At 53.1% G+C, this 24,136-nt stretch overlaps 1 protein-coding gene across 1 annotated transcript in view; it reads left to right on the top strand.

The window, feature by feature from the left end:
* Positions 1 to 24,136, top strand: part of TIAM2 (TIAM Rac1 associated GEF 2) — a 122,455-nt gene that overhangs the window by 30,990 nt on the left and 67,329 nt on the right. Inside the window, exons 8-12 of the mRNA XM_056126388.1 lie at positions 3,622 to 3,783; positions 7,782 to 7,886; positions 8,227 to 8,305; positions 12,368 to 12,460; positions 13,608 to 13,871. Coding sequence (XP_055982363.1) covers positions 3,622 to 3,783; positions 7,782 to 7,886; positions 8,227 to 8,305; positions 12,368 to 12,460; positions 13,608 to 13,871 — 703 coding nt within the window. The remainder of the gene's footprint in view (positions 1 to 3,621; positions 3,784 to 7,781; positions 7,887 to 8,226; positions 8,306 to 12,367; positions 12,461 to 13,607; positions 13,872 to 24,136) is intronic.

The raw sequence follows: 24,136 nt of genomic DNA, 5'->3' as shown, positions 1-24,136 counted from the left end.
GATCTGCCCCTTTCTGCTCCCCACTTCCACCCCTCCTGACCTTGGGGGCTTGTGCATGTGGTTTCATGATCACGATCACCCTGTTGTTTGTTGATTGCCTCGAGCAGGCACCAGTAACATCTCCTTCGTCCTAGCCCTGAGAATTTAAAAAGTGCCACATTCAAGGCTCTTTCAGGGTTAGGAGATTGAGACCCATCATTGTTACTGGTCTTTGGCATATTGGGTACGCCACGGGGAGTTTGCCAGACTCTGCCGTGTGGGCAGGTTATATTCAGTAGCCTGCCAGTTTGTCCAAAGTAAGAATGAGATAAGATGTCCAGCTTCCAGGAGCTGGGTTTTATAGTCTCTGGGTCTTGGCCGTTGATGGCTTTACACAGCGCCAGGGGGCCAATTGGTGGGTGTGACCCCTGCCTACTGGAAGATGGAGGATCTGGGTGGAGGATGCTCAGCCTCGATCCGAGCAGGCTTGGAGATCTCAGCCCCGGGACCCACATGCCTTTGTTCCTCTGCCGGTACCTTCATGCGTGTGGAGAGTGGTCTCAGCATGGTTGTGGCTGGTTCTGGAGGTCTTCGGCTGCCGGAGCTCTGCTCGGGGCAGGGAGGGAAACTCAAACTTCACGGAGACCAAGGAACTCAAATAATCGATCAGACAAAACAAAGCAAAAGCCAGCCTGCGCCCACAGGGGATGCTGGCCGAAGGAAAGGGTGGGGGTGGGGGGCTCAGGGAGAGGGGTCTTTCTGGAAGTGGGGGAAGGGAAGTCGTGGGCACAGTGCAGCACCTGCACCCCCGGAATAGAAGGCAACACCCCGAGACCTTTGTCTTGGCTTGAACAGTGAAGGGATAAGCAATGTCTTTGCACAGTTTATTAAAAAAAATTTTTTTTTCCCTTTTTGGTTTTGGGGTCACACCTGGCAGTGCTCAGGACTTACTCCCGACTCTGTGCTTACGGATTACTCCTGGCGAGGTTTGGGGGACCCTTTGGGATGCAGGGAGCAGCCACATGCAAGGCAAGCACCCTATCCACTGTACCGTCACTCTGGCCCGTTTTCCATTTTTAATATTTTTTATTTGGGGGCCACACACAGGGGTGCTCAGGGGTTCCTCTTGGCTCTGCACTCAGAAATCACTCCCGGCGTTGCTCGAGGGCCCATCTGCAGTGGTGGGGATTGAGCATGGAAGGCCGTGTGAAGACAAATGCCCTCCCCACCATGTCCTTGGCTCTCTAGAATTTTCTTTTCTTTTTTTTTTTTTTTTTTTGCTTTTGGGTCACACCTGGCTCTGCACTCAGGAATTAACTCCTGGATGTGCTCAGGGGACCATATGGGTATGCTGGGAATCGAACCCGGGTCGGCCACGTGCAAGGCCAACACCCTACCCGCTGCGCTGTCGTTCCAGCCTCTCTCTAGAACTTTTCTGAGCTGCTGAAAATGACTTTTCTTGTCATTTATCACACAGAGGACTGGGAGGGGGCTCCCTGCGTGGTGATCCGTGGCATGCTTGGATTCAGCCTGTCATGGCTTTTTCCAGTGGCCTCTGGAGCACCACAACAGCCGCTCCCGGACGAGGGCACAGCGGGCAGACTGTCCCTTGTCGCTGTCCCATGCCTGCTGTGCTCAAGCGCCCTTAGACTTTGCAGCCGCCCCGGGCCCTGCCTGTGCTTTCTGACTCCACAGCGGCCTCTACTGGTCGTTGAGCAGAATGCGGCGCTGTGCGGCCGTGCGCCCCGCCCGCTTGCTGGTTCCCGCTGATGCAGGGCTTGGGGTCAGCGGGTGCCCCCAGGAGGGCGGACCCCAGAGAGTGGGCGCCCCAAGGCCTCGGATGGGGCTCTCCCTGCTGCTTGTGTGCTGGCGGCAGGCGGCGGCGGCTCTCCCCCTTCCGTTTAACAGCAACTTTCTGCAGAAGGCTGTGCTCCTCTTCCCAAGAGCATCCCCCCAGCGGAGTTGGACAGGTGGATGGGTGAGGGGCGCCCCGGGGACCAGCCTCCTCCCCGGCATCCCCACACCTGCCCTTTCGCTCAGTCATGGGTCTGCGTTCGTCCCCTCTTCTCCTAGCTAGGCCAAGCGAATGCCTTGTGGCTTGGGGGGGGGGGGGGGGAGGGGCTGGGGTTACCACCGGGCTCTGAGCTTGGGAGTCAGTGGTGCCCGGGGCTCCATATATGATGCTGGGGATTTGAACCAGGGCTGGCCATGTGCACAGCGAGTACTTTAACCCTTGAACTGTCCCCCAGCCTTCTTGTGTATTTATTCTATTCTATTTTTATTTTATTTTGTTATTGAATCACCGTGGGCTGGAGCAATAGCACAGCGGGTAGGGCATTTGCCTTGCATGCAGCCAACATTGCCGACCTGAGTTCGATTCCTCTGCCCCTCTCAGAGAGCCTGGCAAGCTACCGAGAGTATCTCACCCACGTGGCAAAGCCTGGCAAGCTCCCCGTGACGTATTCGATATGCCAAAAACAGTAACAACAAGTCTCACAATTTGTTGTGAGATGTTACTGGTGCCTGCCCAAGCAAATCGATGAACAATGGGAGGACAGTGCTATTGAATCAACGTGAGATAAGACCCTTACAAAGCTGTTCGTATTAGGTTTCAGTCAGTGTTCCAACACGCATCCCTCCACCAGTGCACATCTCTAAGCACCAGTGTCCCCAGATTCCTTCCCATCACTCCCCAACTACCCCTCCCCACCAGCCTCTCTCTCTCTCTCTTTCTCTCTCTCTCTCTCTCTCTCTCTCTCTCTCTCTCTCTCTCTCTTTCTCTCTCTACTTTTGGGCCTTATGATTTGCAGTACAGATACTGAGACGTTATCATGTTTGATCCTTTATCTACTTTCAGCACCCATCTCCCATCCCGAGCCATCCCTCCGACCATCGTTGTCTTAGAGAAGATCCCTTCTCTATCCCAGCCACCTTCTCCCCCAGCTCATGAGACAGGCTTCCAACTATGGGGCAACCTTCCCGGCCCTTGTGTCTACTCTCCTTGGGTGCCAGTTTCCTATTATGTTATTTCATAATCCACAAACGAATGCAGTTCTTCTATGTCTGACCATCTTTTTCTGACTCACTTCACTTTGCATGAATAAAGGTCAGCTTTGGGGAAGGGGGGTCTTAAAGCCATGGCTCAAGAAACAGGGGTTGTTGGGGAGAAATCAAGGAAGGGTCAGACATGGAAGGTGTGCGGAAAGTTAGGGGAGGGGGTAGCAGGGTGAACTTCATGTCGCCATGAATGGATGTGGGCCACGGAATGGATGTGTCCGTCCTGGGGCCTACGTGCCGGCACTGAGGAACTCGCAGAGTTCTTTGTCCACTGCCGTGGTCTGTGGCTGACCAGTCTCAGACACTCAGAGCACTGCGGCTGAGTCACCAGCCTGGGACTCTCTTAGTGTCCTTCCTCCCCGCCCTCCCGGGCCTCAGTGCCACGGGGGTTGAAGGATGAGGGCAGGGCCCGCTTGCCTCGGACCCGGGCTGTGAAAAGCCCCATCTGCATGCAGAAGCAGAGGGCTCCAAAGCAGGACCCAAAGGAAGTAGGCGGGAGGTGGGGGAGGGGGGATTTCCAAAGCGCCTCCCCCCGTTGGCTGCGCCTCAGGCTCGTTTTCATTCTCTCTCCGCGTCCAAACACAGGTGGATGACTTTCTGCAGATCTACAGCCCCACGGGTGACAGCATTCCCCAGGACAACCCGTGGGACGTCCCCACTGACGCTGCCTTTCAGGACACCCAAGGGGTGACCCTGATGATGAAGCCGGAGCACCGGGCGGAAGATATCCTCACCTTGGCGTGCAAGGTAATGGCCCGGGGCTGCGCCATCCGTGCATCACGCGTGTGCGTGGAGGTCTCCGTGGGTGTTGATCCCTGGGATCGCCTGAACCCACACAGGCCTGCAGGGAGATCTCCCCGCCAGCGTGAGGACACATGGTCACACGTACCAGCACTTGTCACCAGCTTGCTTCTGTTTGATGTGTCAGGGGTCTTTATTTTTTTTCTTTTTTCTTTCGGCTTTGTGGGTCATGCCCAGTGATGCTTGGAGCTTCCTCCTGGTTCTGTTCTGTGCTCAGGGGTCACTCCAGGTGGACTCAGGGACCGTGGACTGTGGGTAAGTCCCTTCCCCACTGAGCACTGGCAGGGGAGCAGGCTGGCCGTGCTGCCTCTTGAACTTCTTCCGGCCCCGGAACTTTCACTGGACTTATTTCTGTGTGATTTTATATCAAGAATGGTTTCAAGGGCCAGAGAAATAATAGCACAGCAGGTAGGGCGTCTGCTTTGCATGGGGCTGACCTGGGTTCTATCCTTGGCATCCCATATAGTTATCTGAGCACCTGCCAGGAGTAATTCCTGAGTGCAGAGTGAGTACAGAGCCAGGAGCAACCCCTGAGCATCGCCAGTTGTGACCACCCCCCCCCCCCCCCCAAACAAAACCAAAAACCAGATTGGTTTCCAGGCCCCCTGTTCTCTGTCTGCCTCATGGAAATGGGAGGACAGGTTGTTTTGTTTGTTATTTAAACAAGGTTTTCCTTCTGTTATGATGGTTTTATTTATTATTTACACAAGGCTTGCTGCTTCTTCTTCTTTTTCTTCTCCTCCTCCTCCTCCTCCTCCTCTTCTTCTTCTTCTTCTTCTTCTTCTTCTTCTTCTTCTTCTTCTTCTTCCTCTTCCTCTTCCTCTTCCTCTTTTTCCTCCTCTTCCTGCTCCTCCCCTTCCTCCTCCTCCTCCTCCTCCTCCTCCTCCTCCTCCTTCTGTTAGCATTTGGCATCCCTGGTAGAACTCAGGGCTTACCCCTGGCTCTGTGCTCAGGGATCACTCTTCGTGCTCCGGAGACCTGGGTGTGCCGGGGATCCAACCCAGGTCTGCTGTGTGCGAGGCAGGTGCCCTCCCCACCGTGCTATTGCTCTGGCTCCAGGTTTTGCTTCTAAACAAGGAGTTTCTCTGGGACTAGAGAGATAGTACTGCAGGGAAGGCATTTGCCTTGCACCCAGCTGGCCTGGAATGATCCCCGGCCTCCCGAATGGTTCCTTGAGTCAACCAGGAGTGATTCCCAAGAACTATGGGGCAATGAAATGAACAGAAACTTTCTCAAAGAAGAAATCCAAATGGCAAAAAAGCACATGAGAAAATGCTCTACATCATTAATCATCAGGGAGATGCAGATCAAAACCACAATCTCACACCTCAGAGACTGGCCCACATCCAAAAGAACAAAAGCAACCGATGCTGGCACGGATGTGGCGAGAAAGGGACACTCCTTCACTGTTGGTGGGAATGCTGACTGGTTCAGCACTTTTGGAAAACAGTATGGGCGATTCTCAAAGAATTTCTTAAAGAAACTTTGGTACATCTACACAATGGAGTACTATGTAGCTGTTAGAAAAGATGAAGTCATGAAATTTACATACAAGTGGTACCACATGGAAAGTATCATGCTAAGCGAAATGAGTCAGAAAGAAAAGGACAGACATAGAAAGATTGCATTCATCTGGGGGATATAAAGTAACAAAGTAAGAGATTAATACCCAAGAATAGCTGAGATCAGCACCAGGAGGATTACTCCATAACTTAGAGGCCAGCCGGGTATCCTAGAGGAAAGGGCAGTTCAGATAGAGAAGGGAGCACCAAATAAAGGGTGTTTGGAGGATCCTCCCAGGAGGGGAGATGCATGTTGAAAGTAGACTATGGACTGAACATGATTGCCACTCAATGCCTCTTCTGCAGACCACAATACCCAAAAGGAGAGAGAGAACAAAGGGGAATGCCCTGCCACAGAGGCAGGGTGAGATGGGGAGACAGGGAGTAGGAGGGATACTTGGATCCATAGTGGTGGAAAATGGGTACTGGTGGAGGGATGGGTATTTGATCATTGTATAATCGAAACCCAAGCAGAAAAATTTGTAAATTTACAGCTGTACCTCATGGTATATAAAAAAGAACTACCGGGTATGGCCCCAAAACCAAGGGGGAGTCCTAAGGGAGCCTTTTGAAAGCAATGCAGTAGAGGCAGCGACGGAGCATTTAATGATTCCGACCACCAGAGGGTGCCATAGAGCTTCCTCGGTCTAAGCTTGCCGGGATGGTTCTGTCAAACTCCACCTGGTGACAGTGACTCTTGAACCATGTACTTTGACAGCTGCGAATAATCATTTTACTTCCCCTTTGTCACTTTGGCAGGCGTCTTAGAGCACCCGAAATTTATACAAACCGTTTATATTAAGATTTTAATGGATTCATATTAAGAATTCAATTCCAGGGGCCGGAGCAATAATATAGTGGGTAGGGCGTTTGCCTTGCATGGACACATGCTGTTTGTTGTTTGGTGTCATTGAGGCCAGTTACTCGGTCGATATTTTTCTAAGTCATGCAGGGTGTAGAAGTCAGTCAGTCAGCTCTGGTTAGGATGGAGACTGAGATATTCATTCACTGTTAAAAGAGAGAGAGGGCCTGGAGCAATAGCACAGCGGGTAGGGGGTTTGCCTTGCACGCGGCCGACCCGGTTCGATTCCCAGCATCCCATATGGTCCCCTGAGCACCACCAGGGGTAACTCCTGAGTGCAAAGCCACGAGTAACCCCTGTGCATCGCTGGGTGTGACGCAAAAAAAGCCTAAATAAATAAATAAATAAAAGGGTGGTGGTGGGGGGAGAGACAAAGACAGAGACAGACAAATGTATACATTTTCTTTTTGAAAATTGGGAGTAGGAAATTCCCGCTTCTGAATTCTGTACACTCTGAGGTTATTATTAAGTTTACAGACTCCTTTGCCTTACACATCTGTGTTCCATCCCCAATATTGGGGAAAAAAGATAAAAAGCATTTACTGAGATGGTTGGTAAGTTCCATCACGGCCTTTAAAAACTCATCACTTGCTTAGAGATAAATGGTATCATTTAGGGCAAACCTTCTTAGAAACTTACTTGTCCCTTATTTTCTTGACATTTACGTGCTTTGTTTCATGGGCAACACCTGGCAGGACCCGGGGTCACTTTTTTTTGGGGTTTTGTTTGGTTTTGGGGCCACACTGGCGATGCTCAGGGGTTCCTCCTGGCTCTGCACTCAGGAATCACTCCAGGGGGCACTTGGGAAGCCATGAGAAATGGGGCATCGAACTCAGGTCACCTGTGTACACAGCTAGCACCCTACCCACCATACTGTCGCTCGGGCACCCAAGGTCACACTTGACAGGGTTAGGACACCGTGTGGGGCTGAGAATCGAACAGGAACCTGCACTAGGCCCAGAGGAGACAGGAAAGTTTTTTTTTTGTATACTGTTATTTTACTGCCAGGCTATACCCTCCTGGTTCAGTGCTTGAGGGTAGAGGGTTTGTGCCCAGTGGTGCCAAAGATTGAGCCCAGGCATCTGCCTGCACACCTGTGGTCCTGCCCCTCGAACCGTCTCTCAAGCCTCGTTTGTTCACAGCAATATCTGAGCATCTATATTTAGGTTTAAACTTAGCAGATGACGGGCTGGAGCCATAGTACAGCAGGGAGGGCATTTGCCTTGCACGTGGTCAACAGGGATAGGGCGTTTAACTTGCACGCGGCTGACCCGGGTTCGATTCCCAGCATCCCATATGGTTCCCCGAGCACTGCCAGGAGTAATTCTTGAGTGCGGAGCCAGGAGTAACCCCTGTGCATCACCAGATGTGACCCAAAAAGCAAAAATCAAGCAAACAAACAAAAAAACATAGCGGACTGCATATGGGATATCTCTCTGACCGACACTGCGTTTTCAATAAGCCAACGAAGGATGTCGAAAGAACCGTTCAAACCTGAATCACCGTCTTTGTCTTATCAGACAAGACAGCTGGAGCCCAGCCACCATGGCCCACAGCTTCGAAAATCAGTGGATGAAAATGCTGAGTGCAGCGTTCCCGCCCCCGATGACTACGCTCACGGACAGGCAAGCTGGGTTAAAGGGAAGGAGGGTCTGGTGTGGGGCTGGGGAGGGCAGGGACCGGATCCCATTTAAATGCTCCTTCTACTTTGGAGGGGCTCATTTGGTTTGGGGGCCACACCGGGCGAGGCTCAGGGCCCTGCACTCAGGGATCACTCCTGACCGTGCTCAGCAGACCCCCGTATGGGGTTTACAATTGAACCTGAGTTGGCCACGTGCAAGGCAAGCGCCCTGCCCGCTGTGCTGTCGCTCGGACCCCGGCTTCTCGTTTTGAAACTGTCAAAATCCCGTTCTGAGACATCCTGCCATGCAAGCCCCTGATTTGGTGCTCTTTGATGCTTTGCAGGTGCCGGATGACACCGAAGTCTTCCCCTTGAACTTGCACGACGTGCGGCTCACCAAGACCGGGGGCGTGTCTGACTTCGGTAGGCGTCCGCCCCTCGCTCTCCTAGCCGGGCTGGCCTCCCACTCTCTTCTCTGAACTTAAAATGCTTCACCGCCTCCCTGTGCATTTTCCGAAATGCTGAGTAGTATCTGAACTTCCTTTCCGGTCCTTCGTTCCCCTTTATCTCGGCAGGTTTAAATTATATTAGGGGGAAACGCCTGAGCCCTGGGAAGGAAACCGTAGACCAAATGGATGGGACGTTCGGTAGGATGGTGACAGGAATAACACAGGGGTTAATAACACAGTGCCATGCTGACTCATTCCCTAGAGACCTATTCTCCTCCATCTTTGCTCTGAGCTCTCTGTCACCCCCTGGAGTGCTCCCTGCACGCACCACCCCGCTCCCCCCAACCCACCTCTCTATGTAAACCCCACGTGTCCTCAACCTGGACTCTGCCACCCTGGTGACCCGGTCCTTTTTGGTTCTTGCCTTTCTCCTGGTCTGGAGTCACGTTTGGTTTTAAGCTCCTTGTAGCTTATGGTCCTGGCTGTGTGTCTCTCTTCTTTTGGGTCTGTCACCATAGGAGAGCAGCGGGGAAGTGATGACACCTAAGACTCTTCCTTGAAATACTACTGTGAAATTCTACTTCAGAGAAAGATTGCAGTTCCCTGTTAACTGCACCGACATCATTCCTTGCCTTAAGATGGCACAAGCAAATTGTGCCCGTTGTTTACTTTGTTCAAAGTTCCTTGTCAGGGGCCCCGGGGAGGAAGTGGCTCAAGTGGCAGATGGCCAGCCTGGCACGTTCAGGACCCTGGGTCTCTCCCTGGCACCATGAGTCCCCCCACCCCCACCCCCAAGTTCCCCAAGGGGTGACCCCGACTCTGCCGAGTGCAGCCTCTCTTCAGAACAGAGATGCAGTAGAGAGAGGACAGTGCCCAGTGACTTGACTCAGCAGAACTGAGGTGACTACGAGAGACGGGGGAGGAGGGGTGGGCGGGAATTCCCTGGGGGCAGTGGTGGACAGGCCAGGCATGCTGGCGGTGTGGAGGGGCGGTGACTGGGGTCACAGAGGGGGCCCGCAGAGGCTGGGGCATGTCTTGCTGCATGATGCACACAGCCTGATCTGGTGCTGCCCCCACCCCACCCCAGGCTTCGCTGTAGGGTCTTGTCTCTGCCCCCGGTAGCCTGAGCTCAGCTTTCCCTGACAGCCCCGGCATCTGTCCTTCTGTTGGGGTGAAGACACGTCACCTAGCCGTCACCTTCCTTCCCGGCAGTCACCTCTGTGAGGAGCTGGGGGGCCTTTTGCCATCAGCAGGGACCCGAGGACCCTAGCTCGGGGACCTCCTTGGAAGAGGGCAGGGCATTCCCGGCACTGTTGGGTTTGCATTTGTAGCTGGCTCTCACCGGAGACGCTGGTGTTGGCCTCCTTGCTGCCGCATCCTGGTTTTCAGGGTGAGGACTCATGCAGAGACCCGGTTGGTGGGTGCCGGCTGCTGCCTGAGCCGCAGTGGGGAGGGTGTGTGCAGGGGTCCCGGGTTATGGGAGCAGATCGTAAGGGGTCAGAGTGGAGGGCGAGGGGCCCTGTCTGAGCGGAGCGGGGAGTCCCGCCCAGGGGTTGGAAGTACCACATCTGGTTGTGGAACTGTGACCATCTGGGGTCACCTTCCTTACATGCCTCCCCCATATGGGGCTGTTTCCCAGCTGTTGCTGTCGCTTCAATTTGTTTGTTTGTTTGTTTATTTTGCGTTTTGGGTCACACCCGGCGATGCATAGGGGTTACCCCTGCCTAATGCACTCAGGAATTACTCCTGGCAGTGCTTGGGGGACCCTATGGGATGCTGGGAATCGAACCCCGCTCAGCTACATGCAAGGCAAACTCCCTCCCCGCTGTGCTATGGCTCCAGCCCCTGTCGCTGTCATTTCACTGGTCACAACTGAAAGATTCAGAAAGAGATTGAAATGGTCACAAAAGCACCTGGGAGGGCTGAGAAGCATCTCGGTATCTCGATGGGCGGCCATGAGCACTTCCTCCTCCCCAATGCAGCACAGGAGCTCTGTGCCTATCTGATGGCGGTGGCCAGCCCTCCCCTCCCCAGCTTGCTTTCTTCTCCTTCCCTTTGTTTTCCTCGGGGAGAGGCAGGTTGGGCCCTACCCTGCAGTGCTCAGGACTTCCCCGGGACTGCCCTGGGCTCTGTGCCTGGGGGGGGGGGGGGTCCCTCCTGGTGGTGCTTGGGGGCCACATGCTGTGCCACTGCTTGGACTGGAGCGAGGGTCCCTGCACACCCAGCGCCTCCCCCTGCCCGTTCTGTGTCTCCGCCCCACGGGTAAGGCGAACGGTGCCACGGTCGCTCTGCTCACAGGCTAACTTCGCGTGGGACAGAGTCATGCATTGTAGCAGCTGTCAGAATTCCACTGGGGGCCGGAGCAATAGCACAGCGGGGAGGGAGTTTACCTTGCACGCAGCCGACCCAGGTTCGATTCCCAGCATCCCATAGGGTCCCCCAATCATTGCCAGGAATAATTCCCGAGTGCAGAGCCAGGAGGAAACCCTGAGCCTTGCTGGGTATGACCCTAAAAGCAAAATAATAATAATAATAATTCTCTTTTTTATTCTAAGTTTTGGGGTTCTGCCCTATGGTGCTCAGGGGTTATTTGTGGCTCAGGGCTTGGGGTTGCTCTTGGCGGGGCTAGGGGACCAGGTGGCAGCAGGGATTGAACCCAGGGATTGAACCCACAGCAGCAGGCTCCTACCCGGTGAGCATCTCCTGCCCAGGAGTTCTTTCTTTCTTTCTTTCTTTCTTTCTTTCTTTCTTTCTTTCTTTCTTTCTTTCTCTCTCTCTCTCTCTTTCTCTCTTCCTTCCTTCCTTTCTTTCTTTCTTTCTTTCTTTCTATTTTGGTCACACGTGGTGATGCTCAAGGGTTACTCCTGACAGTGCTCCAAGACCATATGGGATGTCGGGGATCGAACCCAGGTCCGGCGCTTGCAAGGCAAATGCCCTCCCAGCTGTACTGTCGCCCCGTTCCTTCTTTCTTGTGACACATAAATACCCTACTTTATATTTTGGCCACATTGAATGGGCTTTTTTGTTTGTTTGTTTTTTGCTTTCTTTTTTTTTTTTTAACATTTAAAAAGTTTTAATTTAGTCACCATGAATTATAAAGTTATTAGTGTCACTGTCACGGTCCTCCCGTTGTTCATCGATTTGCTCTAGCGGGCCCAGTAACATTGTGAGACTTATTACTGTGTTTGGCATATCAAATACATCACAGGTAGCTTGCCAGGCTTTGCCGCGCGGGCGAGATACTCTCGATAGCTTGCCGGGCTCTCCGAGAGGGGCGGAGGAATCGAACTCGGCTCAGCCATGTTGGCTGCGTGCAAGGCAAACGCCCTACCGCTGTGCTATCACTCCAGCCCAAGTTATTAGTGATTGTCAGCAAACAGTGTTCCATCCCCCGTCTCTCCGCCGGTGCCCACTCCTGTCCGCCCATGTCCACTTCCTCCACCAGTGCTCCTGGTTTCCCTCCCACCCAGCAGCCTGCCTCCGGGACAGGCACGTTTTGTTTGTTTGTTTTGTTTGGGGGCCACAGCTAGTGATGCTCAGGGTTCCTCCTGGCTCTGCACTAAGGAATCACTCCTGGTGGGGCTCGGGGGATCGAACCCAGGTTGGCCTTGTGCGGAGCAAACACCCTACCCGCTGGATTCTCGCTTGGGTCCCCATGGCAGGTCCTTTTGAATAAAAGCGGGGCCCCGTGTTTTGCAGCTCTGTGACTGGTTGAGATTCATCCTTAATACTCTTCTGCGTTTCACAGCCCGCTTCCTCGGGAGGGACCCCTTCCCTCCCTCCTGTTCAGTGCTCTCCTCCACGTCTGCCCGCCTGCCTCGTCAGTGACATTAAAACATATTTCTTCCTCCGGGAAGTTGAGCTGGGTCACTTCCCCCTTGGCTCTTCCTGGAGGGCCTGGGGTGGGGGGCGGGGGTTGGGGAATCTCACCCCAACTTTGAAACAATGTTGCACACTGTGTAGCCGTTGGAGCTGGTGGTTCCCCTTTTCCCTGCCGGGCTGAGAGTGTGGTGACTTTTCTCTGTGTCCTCCGCAGGGTTCGCAGTGACAGCGCAGGTGGACGAGCACCAGCATCTCAGCCGGATCTTTATCAGCGACGTTCTCCCTGACGGCCTGGCATACGGCGAAGGTCCGTGTGGCACAGAGTGTCTGTTCTCCACGCAGTCTGCCTGGGCACCGTTCCTTCCTCCAGAGCTGGCAGCAGAGTTGCGCTAGAGTCTTAGAGAAAGTGAATTGAATAGTTGGAGTGTGTGTGTGTGTGGGGGGGGGGGGGGGGGAATGGCCTCTGCAGAGGGGGAGGGAGAGAGAGAGAGACAGAGACAGAGAGACAGAGAGAGATACAGAGACACAGAGAGAGAGAGGGAAGGAGGGAAGGTGGGAGGGAGATAGGGAAGAGGAGGAGAGAGTGGGAGAGAGAGACAGAGACAGAGAGAGACAGAGGGAGAGGCAGAGACAGACACAGAGAGACAGAGAGAGAGAGGGAGGGAGGGTAGGAGGGAGGGAGAGAGAGAAGAGGAGGAGAGAGAGTGGGAGAGAGACACAGACAGAGAGAGGCAGAAACAGAAAGAGACAGAGAGACAGAGATAGAGATAGAGAGAGGGAGGGAGGAAAGGAAGGAGGGAGAGAGAGAACAGGGGGAGAGAGAGTGAGAGACAGAGATAGAGAGACAGAGAGAGATAGAAGGAGGGAGGGAGAGAAAGAAGAGGAAAGAAAGAGAGAGAGACAGAGAGAGAGAGTAGCCCGGGTCGGACACTGGCCTTGCATAGGCCATTCCTAGTTGATCCCGGCATCCCCGAGGATCCCCGAGCTCAGGCAGGACTGAGACTTGAGTTTCAGAGCCAGGAGTGAGCCCTGAGCATGCTGGCTGTGGGTCCGAGCCCCCTGCCTCCCAGAGTGCCTCCACTCAGGGACCGTGGCCAGCGTGTGGACAGTGTGTGTGTTGGGACAGTAAATATGTACGCGGAGAATCCTCCAGCCCGCGGGCTGCTGGCTGGAAAAAGCGAACAGGAGGGCTGACAGCTGACCAGGCAGCAGTGAAATGGTCTCCTTCACATCAGAGGGATGCGGGACCCTTTGAGGGACTCTTGGCGGTTTCTCCTCCCGGCAGTCCTCTCTGCAAGGACCCTTTGCCCTCAGTGAGGACCCGAGGACCCTAGCTCTGGGACCTCCTTTGAAGACGGCAGGGCGTTCCCGGGCAGGCGGGCGGGCGCTGTCTGGTTTGTGTTTGCAGCCGGCTCTCCTCCGACCAACGCTTGTGTGTGCTTCCTCATTTGCAGGGGTGAGGAAGGGGAGTGAAATCATGACCCTGAACGGGGAAGCCGTGGTGGGGCTGGACGTGCGGCAGATGGAGGCCCTGTTCTCCGAGAAGAGCGTGGGGCTGACGCTCCTGGCCCGGCCCCCCGCCCCCCAGGGGACCCTCAGTGGCTCGTGGTCAGACACGGACCTCTTCTTGGGGGACCAGAAGAGCCTGCTGCCCCCGCCAAACCAGTCCCAGCTGCTGGAGGAATTCCTGGACAACTTGAAAAAGAACACCCCAAACGGTAAGGCACGAACACCCCCAAACGGTAAGGCGTGTGCTTCTCTTCTCCTTTCGGCGGGGGTCGCCAGCCGGTTGGTTGTTCGTGGGCTGTGAATTTTTGCTTGCAAACGTCGGTGTGTTGCGCTGTTCGGAGGATGTTTTCTCCTTCATTAGGGGAACACAGATGCCAGCCATGTGGATTTGACCAAACTTCCATGCCTTTGAGCCATGACAACACATTTGGGAAATAGGAAATCATGACGGTTGCATAAAGGAACATTTGCAGAGCTTCGAGCCCACCCTCCCCCTTCCCCCGTGCGATTATTTCCTGGGAGGATGGTTTGTGAGGGAAGGTGGGTGAGCATTAGTCCAGATGCCGGTGCTGGCCTGCCTCCCGCTGAGTTTGGGGCGGGAACATTTTGCTGCTCATCTCTCTGGAGTAGGGATGTGTTCCATCATCAGCTGTTCCTCAGTCATCTGACCAGGCTCTTCTTTGCCTTTTCTGTGAGCTTTCTTAATAAACAGCAAACCTCTCTCTGTGTGTATGATTGGCGGGGGGGGGGGGGGGGGGGGTCCTTCCAAGGAATTCTCGGCCCCCCTCACCCTCCCGGGACTGCGCCGCCAATGCTTGGCTTGACCTGTGCCTGTCTGATGGGTTCATTGCCATGGGTGCTTGGGAGAATGGGTTTGGGGACCAGCAGGAACCCCAACAGTGCTGGGGTGATAATACACTCCTGGGAGTCAGAGTCGGGGCCTTCAACCAGCCAGATTGTGCTTCGGTGGGTCTCAGCTATGTTTTTTTTTTTTCTTTTTGGGTCGCACCCAGCGATGCACAGGGGTTACTTCTGGCTCTGCACTCAGGAGTTACTCCTGGCAGTGCTCAGGGGACCATATGGGATGCTGGGAATTGAACCCAGGTCGGCCGTGTGCAAGGCAAATGCCCTACCCACTGTGCTATTGCTCCAGCCCCTCTCAGCTATGTCTTGACCCTCTAAACTGCAACCTTTTAACAGAGAGAATGGAGTTTTTAATTTTCTTTTAAGAAAACAAGGTAGTTTTTTTTTTCGATTGGCAAATAATCCATTTATTATAGAGGGTATAGATTATTAGTTAATGAAGTATATTGACATAAAGGGGTATGGCATAGAACTTTACACTGTTTTTTAGCTCATAAATCAAGGCCTTCTACTTAGAGATGTGTTCCTGGGAATTCTGCATAATCTGACTCATAAATTTCAAGTGTGAAAGTGTGTGAATTATTTTATATGGTTTATAAGCAAGGTAGTTTTTATTGAACCAAACTTGCTTAGAAAAATCTATGAGGAGGGCTGGAGCGATAGTTTGGCAGGTACCTGGGGGTTTGCCTTGTTCGTGGCCGAGCCAGGTTCGATCCCCGACATCCCGTATGGTCCCCTGAGCAGCTGCCAGGAGTGATTCCTGAGTGCAGAGCCAGGAGTGAGCCCTGAACACCACCGGCTGTGGCCTCAAAATCACCAACATCAAAACTGACAGATGCGAGAGGAGAGAAAGAGAGGAAATGTGTTCAGGAGAGAACACAGGCTTCTCCAGGGTGCAAACCAACAAAGCGAGATACTGTGTAAGAGAGAAGATGGGCTTGAAGAGCCAGGCAGGCAATGACTTTCTGAAAGTTGTAGAGGTGTAAAAACAAACAAGCTGTGTAGGACCAGAGAGAATAGTGGGTAAGATGCTTCCTTGTGAGTGCCCAAACCTGTTCATTCTCCGGTACCACAGAGAGGCTCCTCCCCCAGACTCTCCAGGGATGTGAATCTGAGCTCAGACACAGGAATCACGATCACGACCATCCTGTTATTCGGACACAGGAATAACATGGATAACCTGGATAACACGGGCATAGCTCAGGACTCTCTCCCCCAATGCAGAAATTATGTCAGTGAAGTTTTTTAGGGATTAAATAATATATACGGGGGCAGGTATGAGTTTGGGCCACATCTGGTTATGCTCAGGGCTTACCCCTGGCTCTGCACTCAGGGACCACTCCTAGGGCAAGGCTTGGAGGACCATATGGGATCCCAGGGACTGACCCCAGGTTGGCCACTTGCAAGACAAGTACCCTCCCTGCTGTGTTACCTCTTCAGGCTCACACCAGGCCACTTTCTTACTTTCAGGATTGAGTTTCCAATTTGAATTTGCAGCCTGCTTATTAGAGGATGAATTAAAAACACCAAAGAGAAGTCAGTTGAGTATATTGAATCCCACAGCGAGTATCTGAGGTCCTTTCTGGAATTCAAAAGCCTGGTTGTGAGATTTGTGATCCTGCAAGGCCTGTGGTGCCCCCCCCCCCCCCTCGCTTGGAAAACTCTCCAGTTTAAAATGGTCTCAGGGGCCCGAGCGAAAGACAGGTACAGTGGGTAGGACGCTTGCCTTGCACGTGGTGGACCCAGGTTCAATCCCCGGCATCCCATATGGTCCTCTGAGCCTACTAGGAGTGATCCCTGAGAGCAGAGCTAGGAATCAGCCCTGAACACCACTGGGTGTGTTCTACTGCCCCCTTTCCAAAACACCCCCCAAAATGAAAACAAAACAAAACAAAACAAATAGCCAGGCAATGGATATGGGTTGTAGTTCAGATTCTGGGCTTTTCCATACCAGAAGCTTTCCTACTGACATTTGGGATGCACTAATGCACCTGACATTTTAAAAAATTAATTATTTATGTAGGAGTATTCCTATTTATTCAGCCATTGATTAGGCTGATTGAATTGGGCATGAACTCCACCTTACCTTTTCTTTTTTTCCTTTTTTATAATTTTATTTATTGAATCACCGTGAGAGCAGTTACAAAGCTCTCGGGTTTAAGTCTTGGTCATACATACAATGAAACACCCGTCCCTTCACCAGTGCCCATTCTCCACCACCAAAATCTCCAGTATATCCCCTATCCCACACCCTCCCCCTACCTGTGGGGCAGGTGATTTCCATGTTATACTCTCTCTCTACTTTGATTACATTCAGTATTTCAACACCAGGTTCACCATTATCATTTGGTATTTTACCCCAACACTCAGATCTGCCAAAAAGGCAACCGCAGACAATTTGTTTTCTATTGCTGGTTATGAATAACATATGATGTCATGTGGCCGCAGTAGTGGCCACCTGATTTTGGAATTCCAAAATTTTAGCAATTAAATCTGGAGGGATTTCTGCCCAAACCTGGTGGGTTCTGAGATTTGTTCCTGAGTCTCTTGGATCATGGCCGTTAAGCAGCTTGATCAGTAGCCAGAGAGGCCGTTTGTGGGCGGTGACTCGGGGTCTCATTGGGGTGGAGACAAAAGGGTTGGCTCCAACCCCATCCCAGGAGGCCCCATGGGTCTCAATGCTGTAGGCCCAAACCTGACTTTCCAATGGCCTCTGGAGGATGGTGGCCACCGAGTCGCCAGGGGGAATAGGCCAAGGCATGAAACCTATCCCATCTGGGGTGGCCTGGCATCAGTAACCTACTGTGGGGACCGGACGCATTTCTGCCAAAGCTACTGGGTTCTGAGATTTGTTTCTGAGTCTCTGGGATCATGGCTGTTAAGCAGCTTGATCAGGAGCCAGAGAGGCCGTTCGTGGGCAGTTACTCGTGGCCTTGTTGGGGCGGGTAGGAAAGGGCTGGCTCTACCCCATCCCGTGAGGCCCTGCGTGTCTTGTCACTGTGACCCCAAACCTGACTGTCCAATGGCCTCTGGAAGATGGTGGCCACTGAGCTGCCAAGGGGGAGCAGGTAGAGGGACAACACCCTTTTCCCCCCTGTGATGATCCTGTGCCAGTAACCCATTGCAAGGACTGGATGCATCTCTGACAAAAGCCGTTGGGTTCCAAGATTTGTCTGTTAGTCTTTGGCATCATGGCTGTTAAGCAGTTCCATCAGGAGCCAGAGATGCCTTGCCTCCAATTATATAGCTGATCTGGATGAGGTTTGTGGGTGTGTCTCCGACATACCTAACTTTTGGCCGTTTACTTTCTTGGTAAGCTTTGCCCCAAGTTTTTAGGGTCTGGACAAAGGCACAGAAGCAATTTTGGGATATCTGGAAGTCTGAAGGCACCATCAGGCTGCTGATGCACTCGCCTCACAGGTACAGATTGGCCTGCTGGCAGCACCATATCCCCATAAGTTTATTTATCTTTAAGGGCTGGAGCGATAGCACAGTGGGTAGGGCGTTTGCCTTGCACACAGCCGACCCGGGTTCAATTTCTCTGTCCCTCTCGGAGAGCCCGGCAAGCTACCGAGAGTATCCTGCCTGCACGGCAGACCTGGCTAGCTCCCCGTGTTGTATTCGATATGCCAAAGACAGTAACAACAAGTCTCACAATGGAGACTTTACTGGGCCCGCTCGAGCAAATTGATGAACAAACGGGAGGACAGTGCCACCATGCTTTATTTTAAAAAAGTTTTTTAATGAATCACCGTGAGATACAGTTAGACTTATGAACTTTCATGATTACGTTTCAGTCATACAGTGATTGAGTACCCATCCCTCCACCAGTGCTCATTCTCCACCACCAATGTCCAGTGTTCCCAGTATCATCCGCCGGCCCCCACCCCAGCCTCTGTGCAAGTGACATTTAGCCCAGGATTGGTTCATCTCATAGCATGCAAAAATGCCAATTCCTGACTCATTGGAGCCCCCTACAGGAAGTACGGGGGTGTGCACCTCTCTGTGCTGTGTGGCCAAGCTCTGTGCTAAGGTTAAAGGCGATGACCCATTTAAGATTCTCAAACGATTGTGACTGCGGCTGTTTTTTTATTCTCTGAGCAGGGATTGCATGCCCCAGGGTGTGGTCTGTGTCCCCGTGGCCTGATGACTGATTAGTCCTCAGCGGGACCCTGCCTGCCCTCCTGGCCTGCAGAGCACTGAGCAGAAGAAGGCCAGGCGGGAATGCACCACTCCGCCGTTGCCTTAGAGATCAGTGACCGCTCGGTTTCATGCATGAAAGTGTCACCGTCCCACTGTGACAGGGTACTGGGAGTGATAGGCCATTCGAACCTGGTCTAAGGCCCGTAGTTCATAGACACGAATGCGAGCTGTGCACGGGGCCAGCGCCCGGTGGTCAGTTGGCAGGTTTATCCAAGGGGAGCTGTGATTCTATAGAGACAGAAGTGAGTGGGGGAGGGAAGATCAGAGTGTGACACCCGGGTTCTCGTTTTTTGTTCGCAGAGAGACCAAATACTTCCACATGTAAGAATACAAAAGCAAAGGAACCTCTGTTGCTAGCTCGAGCGAGGGTCCGAGCCTCATCCCACGCAGTGGAGTCTCAACCAGGACCCCGACCCTAGCTCCAGGAAACAGCGTATGGCATATGGTTGCGTAAGCAGAGTTGGCACAGTTGTTGGTTACAGTTGGCGGTTTTCCCAAGAATTTCAACGAAACTGTCCCAAGTCTGTGAGCTAATTGGTCTTGCCCACCTGCTGTGCCCAGAGATATCCTACTTATCTTGGGACTGGCTTGAGGTGTCTAGGGGATTTCCAGCTTTGGCCAAGGACAGTCTCAGGGAATTCTTGGGGGGGGGGGGGGTAACAGAAACTTAGGCCTACTGCTTGTTTTACTGAAGTGGTGCATGTAAGGTCTTTCTCGGCTTCAAAAAGAGTCATGTGGAAATAAACATACAGACTCCATGTCCCTGAGGTCTCCAAACAGAAACAAACCTTATTCTCCTCAAAGGTTTCCAAACGCAGCCGTGAGGGTCCCAGGCAACCCACTACCCCGAACCCAGCCAAAGGTGGGTTACTAATCTAGACTTTTCTTGGGGAGTGTTAGACCCCCTGGCATCAGCCCGTTGCCTGCCATGGTCTGGGCTTAATATCCAAAGCCGTTGCCTCTGGGAACCCTGAAGTGACCCCCCCCCCAGGTGAGTCTGGGGCTATGCCAGCAGGAACACCAATATCGAGGTATTTGAGTTTCTGTGCTAATTTCCCCCATGGACAGAGAGGGTTTGTCCGTAGGCTGTTTGGCTAGTGGAAATTTTTTTTTTTTAATAAAAAGAATTAATTTTACCCCTGGGGTCTCCCCCAAAGAAATAAATATTTAATATTTTTTATATTTATTTCCCCCTTTTTTAAAAAAATATTTGAATGAATCATCATGAGATACATTTACAGACTTACAAACTTTCACGATTGCATTTCAGTCAAACAATGTTCGAGTACACATCCCTCCACCAGTGTTCGTTCTCCACCACCAATGTTCCCAGTATCCCTCCCCGGGGGCTGGGGTTCTTTCTGACCCCACATGGGCAGCAGTGATGGGGCCCACCCTGGCCAGTCTCTCCTGGGTTCCTGATAACGGGGCTTTGGAGATTGAAGTCGGAATTCCCTGTTCTAGCATATACTGTCATTTGCAAACGCTTAGCAGCTTTTAAGGGCCTCTCCTGGGCATCGGGTTCCTGAACAAAGTCTCTGTCAAGCCCGAGTTTGTGCTGCCGTTAATATACTTGTCCCCATTAGCATATTCCTTTTTATTTTTATTTTATTATTTTTATTAGTGAAACATCATGAGGTACAGTTGTAGACTTACAAATTTTTGTGCTTGGGTTTCAGTTATACAATGATCGAGTACCCATCCCTCCACCAGTGCCCGTTCTCCACCTCCTCGGATCCCAGTATCCCTCCCACCCCCATCCTCCAATCCCACCCTGCCTCTGTGGCAGGGCATTCTCTTTTGTTCTCTCTCTCCTTTTGGGTGCTGTGGTTTGCAAAAGAGACACTGAGTGGCAATCTTGTTCGGACTATAGTCTACTTTCAGCATGCTTTTCCCATTCTGGGAGGATCCTCCCAACACCCTTTATTTGGTGCTCCCTTCTCTATCTGAGCTCCCTTTTCCCGCAGCATGTGCGGCTGGCCTCCAAGTCATGGAGCAAAATTCCTGGCACTAATCTTGGCCACTCTTGGGTGTTAGTGTCTTATTTTGTTACTTTATGTTCCCCAGATGAATGCAATCTTTTTATGTCTATCCCTCTCTTTCTGGTTCATTTCGCTTAGCATGGTACTTTCCATGTAGTACCACTTGTATGTAAATTTCATGACTTCATCTTTTCTAACAGCTACATAGTACTCCATTGTGTAGATGTACCAAAGTCTCTTTAACCAGTCATCTATTCTCGGGCACTCCAGTTTTTTCCCAGATTCTGGCTATTGTAAAGAGTGCTGCGATGAACAAACAAGTGCAGATGGCACTTCGACTATACCTTTTTGCCTCTCTGGGATATATTCCCAGTAGTGGTATTTGTCAGCATATTCCTAACGTGTGCCGAGGACCCAGGCAGACAGTCATGCCGAGATGTGTCTCTCTGTCCCTGGGTTCCTCCCCTCAGCCTCTGCCACTGCAGCCTGGAAGCTTCTGTAGTGGGGGAAGCACTTGGATGTGAATCTGCTATTTGGGAGGAAGCGCTCGTGGGATGCCAGGGTCTGTTTGCAGTTGGCAACTGGGGGAGACACACTTCCAGTGTGTCACAGTGCAGGGTTCCGGCTGGCTGGCCAGCCACCCAGATGGCCAGAGGGAAACGCCTTACAGGACGTGAAGGTGGCCGTGGCAACACGAGCAGGCGGTTGACACATGCTCGGGAAAGGTCAGTCTGGCCAGACACGGGCCTGGCGGTGTGGAAATTCTTCATTTCTGAGAAGGAGCCTGAAGCTCGTGTCCGTTTCTTCAGTGGACACGACCACGTGGCTCTCTCTGGGGTGTGAGAAGGAAGGAACTCACTGACGACTCTCTTACCAAACTTCCGGCCATGCTTTTAGATGCCCATTTATTCTCGTGCTTCCTTAGTTCAGCCCTGTGGGACGAGGCTCTGCTCAGGGTGGGTTGGGCCGTAGGATGGGTTGAGCGTTTATTTTCTAACCCTCAAGGTGGGAGCGAGACGTGCCTGGCTCAATGGTGGAGTTTCCAGTTCAGTTCTGTTGACTTTGAGCCCAGGGATCCAGAAGAGTGATGGATGTTGCTAGCGGGTGGATGGACGGGTGGTGCTGTGGGAGGCGGGGGTGAGCCCGTCCTTAGAGTGCGCAGGAGCGGCAGCTGAGAAGGGGTAGAGAGTGGGCTGCGTGTGGCAGGCTGTTTGAGTGCCCCCAGGCCTTTCCCCTGGGCACAGAGCCAGGAACAGCTCCTGAGCACTGCTGGGTGGGGCCCTAAACCCAGAGAGGAAGGGAGGAAGAAGGAAAGAGAGATGGAAGGAAAGAATTGGAAGGGAGGGAGGGAAGGTAGGGAGGAGGATGGGAGGGAGGGAAGAAAGAAAGATGAAAAGAAAGAAAGCAAGGGAAGGAATGGATGGATGGATGGAGGGAGGGAGAGAGAGGGAGATAGGGGGAGAGAGGGAAGGAAGGAAGAAAGGGGAGGGAGGGAGGGAGGAAGGGAGGGAGGGAGAGGAAGAAAAAGGAAAGGGAACATTTGTTGGGGATGGAATCTGGTTCCAGGAGTTTCTAACCTCATGACCCGTTTCTGAGGTATCTCTCGAGTCTTGCACCCTTCCCCGGCCTGTGAGACCCAGAAAGAACCTTCTATGCGCCGTGACAGGCTGCACATCAGCAAAACAAGCCATCGGCCTAAGTTTCTGTTTTCCCCCAAAGAATTCCCTGAGACTGTGTTGGCCGAAGCTGGAACTCCCCTAGACGCCTCCAGCCAGTCCCATGATAAGTAGGGTATCTCTGGACACAGCAGGCGGGCGAGGCCAGTTAGCTCACAGACTTGGGACTGCTTCCTCGCAATTTTTGAGACCAACCGCCAACTGTAACCAACAACTGTGCTAACCCTGCTTATGTAGCCATATGCGATACACTGTTCCCTGGAGCTAGGGTCGGGGTCCTGGTCAAGACTCCACTGCGTTGGATGCGACTCGGACCCTAGCTGGAGCTAGTAATAAAAGTTCCTTTGCTTTTGCATGCTCACATGTGGAACTGGTCTCTCTGCGAACGGGAGACCCCGAACCTGGGTATAACACACCTTGCACATAGGCTGTGTCCCGTCCTTCCAGGGCCCCGAGAGCCTGGCCGGAGAGGTTTCTGGGGGGGGACCTGCCGGCCGGCCAGGCATCAAAGCTGTGATTCCCCTCTGCCCACCGGGTTCCTTTGGCTCTGAAAGTAGTTTTGTTCCTGGTAACGGAAACGCTGTGATGGTCGAGAAGCAAGAAGGAGCAAGGGACGCTGGCCTTGGTGGTCCTGTGAGGATGCACGTGGGGTTACGGGTACCCAGAGCACAAAGGACGGGGCCGGGCAGGGGCTGGGAGCGAGCCCCTCGTTGGCCAGGCTCTAGTGGAGACCTTTGCTCTGGCTCCCATGAGGAAGTCAGTGCTCTAACGCTGGCGTCCGTGGAAAGCCGGTGGGTCCCGGGTACGAGCTGGGATCTGGGGGTCTCGGTCTCCCCCCCCCCCCCCCCCCGTTCTCCTAGGGAAGTGCTGGCTCCCTGGGTCCAGCCAGGAGCATCGCCGTGTTCCGTTTGTGAGGAGTGTGGAGTCCTTGCCTGCTCCTGTCTCTGAAGGGTCCAAGGCCGCTGGCAGGACCAGCATGTGTGTGGCCTGGGGTTCTTGTTTCTCCGTGGAGCGGCAGCTTCTCACAGACGGGGGCAGGCCCAAGAGAGAGAGCAGAGGGCTGGGGGCACCAGCTCCACCCGGCATCCCAGAGGCTCCCCTGAGCACCCCCGGGACGACCCCCTGCAGCAGGGTCAGTGCTAGCCAGGCCCCTCGCCGTCTGCCCTGGCTTCTGTTGGTGGGTTTCTAGTTTGGTTTGGTTTGGTTTGGTTTGTGCCCAGGCTTTGCTCCTGGCTCTGTGCTCTGGCTTCATTTCTGGTGGTCGTCAGAGAACTCCGTGGGGGGGGGGGGCGTGAATCGGCCGTCTGCAGGGCAAGCACCCCGGCTGCTCTCAAACCCGACCTTCTGGAACAATCCACAGTGTGATGGGGTTTTCGGGACGCAGCATCAGAGCGGCTCAGGTGTGTGTCCCCCACCTCCCGCCCCTCCCTCTGCCAGCCCCACCCCTTCCGCTGACCCGTGTGCTTCCCTGTGCCCGGGAGGGGCCGGTTTATGCCCAGGATGGAGCATCCTTATGGGGAAGCAGCCAAGACACGACTGGAAAGGAACCTCTTGGGCCCTAGGATGGGTCCGTGCTGAGGGCATGAAGCGTTGAAGCTTCCTCAGGGATCGTAACACTGAGCTGACTTTCGCATCTGGATTTTTCTTTCTTTCTTTCTTTTTTTTAATTAGCGAAACACCATGAGGTACAGTTGTAGATTTACAAACTTTCGTGCTTAGGTTTCAGTTATAGAATGATCTAGTACCCAT

Source organism: Sorex fumeus, unplaced genomic scaffold (assembly GCF_029834395.1).
Source record: "Sorex fumeus unplaced genomic scaffold, SorFum_2.1 ptg000061l, whole genome shotgun sequence".
NCBI classification, from domain to species: domain Eukaryota; kingdom Metazoa; phylum Chordata; class Mammalia; order Eulipotyphla; family Soricidae; genus Sorex; species Sorex fumeus.
This window is presented reverse-complemented; position numbering and strand designations above follow the sequence as displayed.